The sequence below is a fragment of the Hyperolius riggenbachi genome, chromosome 10 (assembly GCF_040937935.1).
Source record: "Hyperolius riggenbachi isolate aHypRig1 chromosome 10, aHypRig1.pri, whole genome shotgun sequence".
Classification (NCBI taxonomy): Eukaryota; Metazoa; Chordata; class Amphibia; order Anura; family Hyperoliidae; genus Hyperolius; species Hyperolius riggenbachi.
This window is the reverse complement of record NC_090655.1, coordinates 236733840-236745301: the sequence shown is the minus strand read 5'-3', so window position 1 is coordinate 236745301 and position 11462 is coordinate 236733840. Positions and strand designations below refer to the sequence as shown.

At 44.1% G+C, this 11462-nt stretch overlaps 1 protein-coding gene across 1 annotated transcript in view; it reads right to left on the bottom strand.

Annotated features, from left to right (window-relative positions):
- Window positions 1-287: 287 nt before the first annotated feature.
- LOC137536958 (zinc finger protein 721-like) overlaps window positions 288-11462 on the bottom strand; it is a 67889-nt gene continuing 56714 nt past the window's right edge. Inside the window, exons 11-16 of the mRNA XM_068259124.1 lie at window positions 4039-4116; window positions 3845-3946; window positions 3610-3739; window positions 3409-3500; window positions 3173-3299; window positions 288-1526 (exon numbers count right to left, since the gene is read on the bottom strand). Coding sequence (XP_068115225.1) covers window positions 379-1526; window positions 3173-3299; window positions 3409-3500; window positions 3610-3739; window positions 3845-3946; window positions 4039-4116 — 1677 coding nt within the window. The 3' untranslated portion in view covers window positions 288-378. The remainder of the gene's footprint in view (window positions 1527-3172; window positions 3300-3408; window positions 3501-3609; window positions 3740-3844; window positions 3947-4038; window positions 4117-11462) is intronic.

The following is an 11462-nucleotide window of genomic DNA, read 5'->3' as shown; positions in this document are numbered from 1 at the left end:
AGTGGTGTCACCCTCCAGGCTATATAGCATGGCAGGGCTGCATGATCACAAGATGGATAAAAAGAGTGACTAAATATGGCAGGTCAGACGGTTCTCATATATGAACTTTAGCTCTCAGAAAGAGATACATAGTTCCATGGTAAGATGTCACTTTGTCCTGTGCATAGCCCTATGGACAGAGACAAGACTCCAAAGTGGGCAGGAATAGAGTCAGGAGGGGTGGGGCTGGGAGATTTCACTGCTGTAGTCTCCAAGAGGTATAAAATGACTGTCCATCAGAATCCATAAAACTGAACAAGCAATTGTTTATTGTAAAAGCATTATTTCAGACAAAACAGCTCAAGCTAAGAAATGTCAGCACACGTTTATCCCTGGCTGTTATTGGCTGGAGTGCGTTTTCTCATGATAGAACAAACTTTCATTACTTGGAAAACGTTTCCCACACTTTATACATGGAAAAGGACCTGCCCCAATGTGGCTCCGCTGGTGTCTAAGGAGACTGCCTCTCTCTCTGAAGCTCTTCCCACACTCTGAACAAGTAAAGGGACGTTCATCAGTGTGCGCGCGCTGGTGTGAAACAAGGGTTCTCTTCTCATAGAAACATTTCCCGCACTCTGAACAAACAAAAGGCCGCTCACCTGTGTGGGTTCGCTGATGTCTGATAAGGAGGGCCTTCTGGGAGAAACGTTTATCACACTCTAAACACCAAAAGGGACGCTCACCTGTGTGAGTTCTCTCATGCCTGAGACGGGCTCCGTTGTGGGTGAAGCATTTATCACACATTGAGCAGGAATAAGGGCGTTCACCTGTGTGGATTCGTTGGTGGGTATTAAGGTCTCCTTTCTGAGTGAAAGCTTTCCCACACTCTGCACAGGAAAACGGACGCTCACTGGTGTGGATCCGCTGGTGCGTCTGAAGCGTTCCTTTTTGTCCAAAGCATTTCCCACAGTATGTACATGCATAAGGGCGTTCACCCGTGTGGGTCCTCTGGTGTTTACGAAGACCTCCTATATGGATAAAAGTTTTCCCACACTCTCCACAGAAAAATGGCCGCTCCCCTGTGTGGGTTCGCTGATGCACTTGAAAGTGTCCTTTTTTACTGAAGCCTTTCCCACACTCAAGACAGGAAAAAGGATAGGTGCTGGTGTGAACTCTCTGGTGTAACAACAGTGCCTTGATCTGACTGAAACATTTCCCACACTCTGTACATTTACACTGCTTCTCCCCAGTGTGGGTTTTCAGATGGGCACTGAGGCTTTCTTTATAAGCAAAACATGTTCCACATTCGGAACATAAAAGGGGTCTCTTACCAGTGTGTGTCCTCTGGTGTCTGACAAATATCGACTTTGTGGAGAATGATTTCCCACACTCGGAACATGAAAATGGAAGCTCCCGAGAGGTCTTCTTCTGTTCCTCAAGTGCAGAACTGTGATCTGACTCAGAAGGTGGGATAATATAATTGCTTTCGGGTGTGGCTCCATCACGGGACATTGCCATTGAGGATTCCTGCTTAACAGAAGGATCTGCTGATATATAAACACATTGTGGATGGACATTTGGGGAAGAAACAACTTGAGGTTCTTCAACAGATATCTCATGATTAGATGTATCTACTGATCCTTCCACAATGTAAGCTATGTGAGGGATGTTCCCAGTGATGCAGCTCCCTCCTGGTGTGTGATCTAAGATATACACATCCTCTGCCAAGTTGTTCTTGCCTGACCCACGCCCAGGACCTTCATGGATTTAATATGAACAGTGGTGGTCTGGGCAGGTGGTGGACAATATAAACTAGATGGAGATTCTTCTCTTTCCTCTCTACAAAGAAAGATTTACTAGGTAATGGCTCTGCCCTTGTAGGAGATTCTTACCTGCATCCTGAAAAAGAGTAAACCTGAGAAATTCTCCCAGCGTGGAACATATGGATTGTTGAAAACTAAAATAAAACTTTTATCTGCAGCCATATATTATGTTTTGTGATAAGGAGTCTTATATATTCTCTAGCAAAGAGTGGAGCACAATCAAAAGTAGAATTGCTATCACTAAAAATCTGCACTTCATCAAAGTAAAATATCATATTGAAGGTCTCTACTTAATTTGTTGGTACTATGTTATACTGAGAAATGGAGATGGCCCTTTCATATGGTGTACAGTATCTCCTCCTCATTTGTTGGTACTATGATGTTATACTGAGGAATGGAGATGGGGCTTTCATATGGTGTACAGTATCTCCTCCTCATTTGTTGGTACTATGATGTTATACTGAGGAATGGAGATGGGCCTTTCATATGGTGTACAGTATCTCCTCCTCATTTGTTGGTACTGTGATGTTATACTGAGGAATGGAGATGGACCTTTCATATAGTGTACAGTATCCCCTCCTCATTTGTTGGTACTATAATGTTATACTGAGGAATGGAGATGGGCCTTCCATATGGTGTACAGTATCTCCTCCTCATTTGTTGGTACTATGAGGTTATACTGAGGAATGGAAAGTAATGGTGTACAATATCTCCTCATTAGTTTTTTTTATATTGAGTAATATTTCTGATTGCTTTTACATTGATCCTTCTCATTTCTTGGTGCTATGATGTTACACTGAGGAATGGAGAGAAGCCAGTCATATAATGTACAGTATCTCCTCCTAATTTGTTGGTACTATGATGTTACACTGAGGAATGTAGATGGGCCTTTCATGTGGTGTACAGTATCTCTTCCTCAGTTATTGGTAATATGATCTTATACTGAGGAATGGAGAAGGACCTTTCATATGGTGTACAGTATCTCCTCCTCATTTGTTGGCACTATGATGTTATACTGAGGAATGGAGATGGACCTATCATATGGTGTACAGTATCTCCTCCCCATTTGTTGGTACTATGATGTTATACTGAGGAATGGAGATGGACCTATCATATGGTGTACAGTATCTCCTCCCCATTTGTTGGTACTATGTTGTTATACTGAGGAATGGAGATGGACCTATCATATGGTGTACAGTATCTCCTCCCCATTTGTTGGTACTATGATGTTATACTGAGGAATGGAGATAGAGTAATGGTGCACAATATCTCCTCATTAGTTTTATCTTTATATTGAGTAATCTTTCTGATTGCTTTTACATTGATCCTTATGAAAAAATGAAAATGTGCCTTTAGTGAATTTGGCTTACCTTTGCTACTATCCGGGGAAAATTCCATATATTTTGTTCTCTGTGTCATGTCGTCCTCTTCCGTAGACTGGTGATCGCTCCTTACATCCTTCTCTTCTGCCTCTACTTTCTTGTGTTTTAGTTCTCCCTAAAGCCACGAAATAATTAAATACTATTTCACTTCATAGAAGAATATAATCTCAATTCTCACACACTTTGGAGCCACTTTTAAACTCTAGGTTCTCATTATCATTTACTTGATACCAGTAGTTGTGATCTTCCTCTATACAATCTTGGGAATGAAGAGGACCTGTACTTCTCTCTGTTGGGTTCCTGTTACTGGTTCCATCTGTAGAAAACAGACACAATCATTGTTTTTATGTGTTTATCAGATGATGGAGGATCTAGGCAGACCCTTCATACATCTCCCTTGTTTACAAAACCTATTCTCCTCTTACCCAGTGATGTGAGGGGCAGATGATTCTCCATTATGCCATACGTGGAGAGGTCCTTGTGTCCTTCCACCATCACGTCTTCATTTTTTACCTCTTCTTTAAAAGTAATATTCCCATCAGTCAGGGTTTTACCCTGAAAGCATAAGGAATGATAAATAAGAAAGAATAATAACTGTAATGAGACAACCAATGTATGGATCATAAAGCTACCAACACTGATCATCCATTGAGCTTCTACCTGATGATGAGACGGGATCAACCAATCTTCCATCACATCTTCCTTCTCTTCAGAATGTATCTCTTCTTTAATAGTTATATTACAGTCAGTCAAGATTCTCGCCTTATAGTTTAAGGAAGAAATAATACTAGTAATCAGGCACCCAATGTATAAATAATAACATAACCAGCAATGATAATCCATGGAGCGTTTACCTGAGGATGGGGTGGGATCTTCTGATCTTCCTTCACAATGTTCTCCTGATTCTTCTGTGCTTCCACACGCTCCTCTCCCTACATAAAATGTATGGAATTTAGCACCACACGACACAATACAGGCAAGAAGTCCATAAATGCAATATGATCAGAACATCACCAGGAAAACCGAAGAACAAAAACACCTTAAAAACAAACTCCAGAGCTCCCCCTAAAATATTGGAGGAAAAAATGCTCAAATATGGAGGTAGGACATTTTACACAGGGTTATCCTATTTCAGGGCTCATGATGTAAACAAGAACCGGGTATCACAGTGTAACGATCAGTGTTAGCATGCAGAGAGAATCTGATTATTGGTGATCTGCAGTATCACCAAGAATGCAGATATATACCTGATTATGGATGAACTGCAGAATCACCAATAATACAGATATAGTTGCGCAAAAGGTGGATCAGTGCAACACCAGGCCGCCTCCGAATGGCCTCCATCAGAGATGTGTTGAGCCCCCCCAGGAACTACAAACGCACCTTGAACCCAAACAGAAGCTCTGCATATACACCAAAAGCATGGCTGTTAAGTGGGAGCAGCTGGCCAAAAACGAATTAAATTAGTACATAGCAAGGAAATGAACAGCGCTACTTAAAAACAGGCAAGTGCCTACCTGCAAAAGAGTGCAAGCCCCACTTGTGGGATATAGTACTAACCTCTGGACACCTGTGTATAAAGGTGAGTGTTTGGTGTAACAGTATGACTTTGAGTAACGCACCTGAAGAGCAGGTGATCTTAAGCAGTATGGGTAATACTGCTATCAGAGAGCACAGGAACCTTCCAGCAGCCTGAGACTCTCCAAGGGGTGGAGTCAGGCTGAAGGTAGGAAGGACCAGAGAGTGAGTGACACCTGAAGGTGGATGTCACTGACAGATCTGGAGACTATCTCTTAAGGGGAGAGATAGCTCTCGAGGTCGGGCAAGCCTTGTCGGCAACACACGGACAGACAAAGTACAAAGACAGAAAACCGATTCGGTATCCAAGGCAGGCAGGGTTTGGCAACAGGATATCATATATGCGTGGTACCGAATCAGAGAGCAGAGGAATAGTCAGGAAAGCAATAGGTCATAACAGATATCAAACAATGCCTAGTGTTGGGTGTGAGGTCCGTGGTCTCTACACCCTGGAACTAGTCTGATGTATAACAGAATGATAACACAAGTTACCTAGTCTTGGGTGTGAGGTCCGTGGTCTCTACACCCTGGAACTAGTCTGAAGTATAACAACAGAAGTAATCTGGCTCAGTGTGAATTCCCAGGTCCTCCTGGTTCAAACACACTGTAGGATCTGACTAAGGTCTGAATGCTTCCAGGTAGTGTTCGCAATGGCAGACAACTTGCGAGTGGCCAGCAGTAACCATATATAGAGCAGCGCTCTCCGGCGCCACCCCTAAGTGATGGACCAATGGTTACCCGCTCTGAGGTCAGCTGACCAGCCTGGTCAGCTGATCCCTCCTTGGCCACCACAAAAGTTCTGCCTCTCAGCGCGCGCGTATTCCTAAACCTATGTGAACTAACAGACTCAGCCATACCAGATGCACGCTGCTGCGTGCAAACCGCCGCGCTGGACGCGGAACCAGCCGCCTCGCTGTCCATACATGTAGCGGCTTTTCCGCGTTCCTTCAGATTACCAGACGCACGCTTCCGCGTGCAAACCACCGCGCTGGACGCGGAGTCAGCCGCCTTGCTGTCAGCACACGCGGCGGCTTTTCCGCGTTCTCTCACACACAGGTATGGAAATGGAAGGAAACAATTAAAGGAAAAAAAAAAATAAAAAAAAAAAAATTGCTTTGACTGAGAGCACCAGTCGAATGTTTCGGTACATCTTCTTGTTTAATGGCTTTTCACTTATTTGTGATATCGTAGATCAGTGATCTACAAACTTGGTTATCCAGCTGTTATGGAACTGCAAGTCCCACAATGCATTGCAGGAGTATGACAGCTACAGTCATGATTCACAAGGGCAAATGCATTGTGGGACTTGTAGTTCCTTGACAGCTGGAGAGCCAAGTTTGCAGATCACTGTCGTAGATTATTATTGAAGATATCAAAACTATGAAGGAACACATATGGAATTATATACAGTGGCTTGCAAAAGTATTCGGCCCCCTTGAAGTTTTCCACATTTTGTCACATTACTGCCACAAACATGAAACAATTTTATTGGAATTCCACATAGAAGACCAATACAAAGTAGTGTACATGTGAGAAGTGGAACGAAAATTATACATGATTCCCAAAATTTTTTACAAATCAATAACTGAAAAGTGGGGTGTGCATAATTATTCAGCCCCCTTTGGTCTGAGTGCAGTCAGTTGCCCATAGACATTGCCTGATGAGTGCTAATGACTAAATAGAGTGCACCTGTGTGTAATATAATGTCAGTACAAATACAGCTGCTCTGTGACGGCCTCAGAGCTTGTCTAAGAGAATATTAGGAGCAACAGCACCATGAATTCTAAAGAACACACCAGACAGGTCAGGGATAAAGTTATTGAGAAATTTAAAGCAGGCTTAGGCTGCAAAAAGATTTCCAAAGCCTTGAACATCCCACAGGGCACTGTTCAAGCGATCATTCAGAAATGGAAGGAGTATGGCACAACTGTAAACCTACCAAGACAAGGCCGTCCACCTAAACTCACAGGCCGAACAAGGAGCGCGCTGATCAGAAATGCAGTCAAGAGGCCCATGGTGACTCTGGACAAGCTGCAGAGATCTACAGCTCAGATGGGGGAATCTGTCGATTGGACAACTATTAGTAGTGCACTGCACAAAGTTGGCCTTTATGGAAGAGTGGCAAGAAAAAGAAGTCCCGTTTCAAGTTTGCCACAAGCCATGTGGGGGACACATCAAACATGTGGAAGATGGTGCTCTGGTCAGATGAAACCAAAATGGAACTTTTTGGCCAAAATGCAAAGCGCTAGGTGTGGCGGAAAACTAACACTGCACATCACTCTGAACACACCATCCCCACTGTCAAATATGGTGGTGGCAGCATCATGCTCTGAGGGTGCTTCTCTTCAGCAGGGACAGGGAAGCTGGTCAGAGTTGATAGGAAGATGGATGGAGCCAAATACAGGGCAATCTTGGAAGAAAACCTCTTGGAGACTGCAAAAGACTTGAGACTGGGGCGGAGGTTCACCATCCAGCAGTACAATGACCCTAAACATAAAGCCAGGGCAACAATGGGATGGTTTAAATCAAAACATATCCATGTGTTAGAATGGCCCAGTCAAAGTCCAGATCTAAATCCAATCGAGAATCTGTGGCAAGATCTGAAAACTGCTGTTCACAAACGCTGTCCATCTAATCTGACTGAGCTGGAGCTGTTTTGCAAAGATGAATGGTCAAGGGTTTTAGTCTGTAGATGTGCAAAGCGGGTAGAGACATACCCTAAAAGACTGTCAGCTGTAATTGCTGCAAAAGGTGGTTCTACAAAGTATTGACTCAGGGGGCTGAATAATTACGCACACCCCACTTTGCAGTTATTGATATGTAAAAAATGTTTGGAATCATGTATGATTTTCATTCCACTTCTCAAGTGTACACCACTTAGTATTGGTCTTTCACGGGGAAGTCCAATAAAATTGACTCACGTTTGTGGCAGTAATGTGACAAAGGGTATCATTCATAAAGCATTTCCGCATGCGGAAATGCTTAACACCGGTGACTTTCCCGACCACTCAGCATAAGCCCCATTCATAAAGGCTCTTTCCGCATGAAAATGTGACAGAGCGATACATTTCCGCCTTGTGCGGAGTTTTTCTAGATTAATCTAGAAAAAGTAACAAACACATCCATTCATAAAGATTAGAGCAAGCGGTATCCGGAAGGAAAATACCGCTTGCTCGACAGTAGCGATAGGCGGGCGGAATACATATAAATGAATGGGAGGGACCTCCCAAGCAGCATCAGACAGAGCAGCGCAGGGAGGGAATCGGGCAGCTTTTAAGTTTCCGCATGTCTTCCGCCACGCTGCCGCCAGCTTCCTCCAGAAAACCTCCGCACTTCTTCCGCAACAGGCAGACTTCTTTATGAATGGCCACCCAGAAGTCTTAATTACCGGTTGCGGAGAAGAACGGTGTTTTCCCGCACTACCGACAGCCTGTTTATGAATGATACCCATTATGTGGAAAACTTCAAGGGGGCCGAATACTTTTGCAAGCCACTGCATATCTGACTTTACTTATACATGCCAAGTCGGGCTGAAAGAGGATCTGGAAAGTCTCTGGACCATCCAGAGACTTCCCAATGGGATGGTTCTTGCCAAAATATAGTACTGTATATAACTATAGATGAAGAGGTCTATTCACTGTATAGAACCCAACCCTGCACCTGTAATCACTCCTTGAAAAATTTGACTTTTGGCTTAAAGAGACTCTGTAACAAATTTTTCAGCCTTAGTTCTTCTATCCTATTAGTTCCTATGCCTGTTCTAATCTGCTCTGGCTTACTGCAGTCTTTCCTAACTGCACTGTCTCTGTAATAAATCAATGTATCTTTCCTCTGTCCTGTTTGTCGGGCTAAGGCTTGATTGTGTGGAATGTGCAGTACTGCTTGTGATTGGTAGAAGCGATACACACCCTCTGCAGGCCCCCTGCACACTCTGAATGACTCACACACTATGCTTAGCTGAGCCTATTAGAAGCTGGTTAGTTTGTTTGTAAACACTGCCTAAAACTGTTAATTACAAGCCAGGATTGCAGCAGAGAGTGGCAGAAACAGCACAGAGGGGCACAGGAGAAAATAATGAATAGAATGGTATGCTTTTTATTGTAAGAATATTAGAGTACAGATTCTCTTTAAGTAAAATTTTTTTAGCCAGGAAGAGGCGTGCTTGCTACAATGTCTTCTCCTACCATCCTGTAGTTCCCTCCTCTTCCCACCACACTCACTGCTCTTAAGCAGGAAATGGAAAGGTTATAGGAAGGAACATTGTGAAAAGCCCGTCTCTTCCTGTCCAAAAAGTTTACTTTAGCTAACAGTCAAATTTTTCAAGGAGTGATTACGGGGACCGGAGGGAACAGAGATATGTGGATCCAGAATTAAAGTATCTCTGTACATACCTTAGGTAGGTTTGTCTCGAGGAAAGTGTCTAAACTCTAGAGGCCGGATTCACAATGGCAACCTGCGGTTTAATTGCAGTGCGATCAGATGATCGCATCACACAACGCAAGCTTCATAGATACCTGCAGTAATGCGCGTTAATGAAATTCATGTTGGCAAAACATGCTGAAAATTAGGCTTTCTACCACCCACTTCCTGTGGTGGAAATATATATTGCAAGCGAGTGTACTGAAAAATTTTGCAACCACGCCTGTGCATTCGCAACGCTAACGCCAAACTGCCTGACATTACTACAGAGGCGTTCATATCTTTCTGGATCTTTACAAGCTCCTGCCTGAGGGGAGGTAAGTTCATCACTACTTCCCCCATCTTTAACCGACTTTTAATCAAATTATCCGTATCTGGCGCCTCTGTATTAAACAATTTTTTTACACTGAACGAGGTTTGCCCAAACATGTGACTGGTGCTGTATGGAGGCAGTACATTGCGTAATTTCCTATTAATTAAAGTGATCTTTCCATATTAGCTTGCAGCCAGATGTATATGTCTAAAAGGGCCTGAAAGCTCCAACAGAAAATACTTTCCACCAGTTAAATGAGTGTATTTGGGTGCTCTCTTTAGGCTACTTGCACACCAAGATGTTGCTTTAGGTGCTACGTTAAGGTCGCATAACGTGCACCTAACGCAGAGGACGGTAGAGTGAGCCGCGTTAGGCGGCTCTCTCTGTATAAAGTCTCCCAGAGTGGCGCTGATTGGCCGGCTGGACCACGTGATGTGGAGCGAGACACTCCGCATCACGTGGTCCCGCCGGCCAATCAGCGGCCGCCAGTGCAGTGAATATTAAGTAGCCATGTGCACGGCTACTGTAGCTGCATCTCCGCACCTCCTCTCCGCCCCCCACTGAGCATGTGCAAACAGTCTAACGCGGCTATAGCCTCTCTAACGCCGTAGCATGCTGCACTTTCCAAACAACGTGCAGTGTTACATGTAACGCAACGTGGGCAGTGTGAACAGCCCACTTGTGTTACATTGCTGTGCGTTGGGGGAGCGTTACAGGCTGCACTAACGTGTGCCTGTAACGTCCCTGTGTGGAAGCAGCCTAAAGGACAACTGTGAAGAGATGCCCAATGTATTTCCTTTTAAGCAATACCAGTTGCCTGGCTATCCTGCTGATCCTCTGCCTCTAATACTATTAACCATAGCCCCTGAACAAGCATGCAGCAGCTCAGGTGTTTCTGACATTATTGTCAGCTCTGACAAGATTAGCTGCATGATTGTTCCTGGTGTGATTCAGACACTGCTGGAGGCAAATAGACCAGCAGGGCTGCCAGGCAACTGGCATTTTTAACAGGAAATAAATATGACAGACTACACATTCCTCTCACTTCAGTTGTCCTTTAAAGTACTGTACATCTTGCTAAGTAATTGCCCTTAACCCCCCCCCCCCCCCCGCCCCCCGCCTCATCCTGCATGAGTAAATAGCTGCACAGAGCAGAAAGTGTTGCATCTTGGCAGAATAATTACCTCATTACCTACAGATAAATTCCACCAACTTTTAAGCCCAATCTACACGATACGATTAAATTACTATTCTATTTACGATCTGATTAAATCCGACATGTCCGATCAGGATTCGATCTGATTTGCCATTGCAAACCAATGGCAAATCGAATCCCGATCGGACATGTCGGATTTAATTGGATTGTAAATAGAATCGTAATCGAATCGTATAAAGAATCGTATCGTGTAGATTGGGCTTTAGGGTGCCCAAACATCTCTGGATTTTTTCGATAATGTTATCAAATCGGAAGAATATCGGGGCCGCAACATGGCTGCCTGACTGATTTTGGGCCAAAATCGGTCAAAAGGAAAATCGGGAATGCTGGAAAATCTCGGTTGCAAGGGCTTGATTAGTTGTGAGGCGGGAATGCCGTTTAATATCGCAACAACTGATGTACCCCAGCCCCAGGCTATTGTCTACCCAAGTGTATTTGTATCCCCCATGCCATGTGTAGTGTATAAAGGCTCACCTCTAAGCCAGCACAACTCCTGGTGTCACAGCAAGCATATAGTGATGTGACATCCATGCTCGCGACTGTGTCACATATTACAGGCGTTCACTGCGATGCCGTGCCAGAAGTCACACCGGTGGGCTTTTAACACTGGGCACGGGGGAAGGGTAAACCCTTGGAGGTTGGCCAGGTAGGGTGGCCGGCACTAGGCAGATTTCTCAAAATCAACCACCAAAAAATTGGTGTGCAGTAAATGGGCAGGCAACAGATCTCTCTCTGATTAGATTCAGATAGGG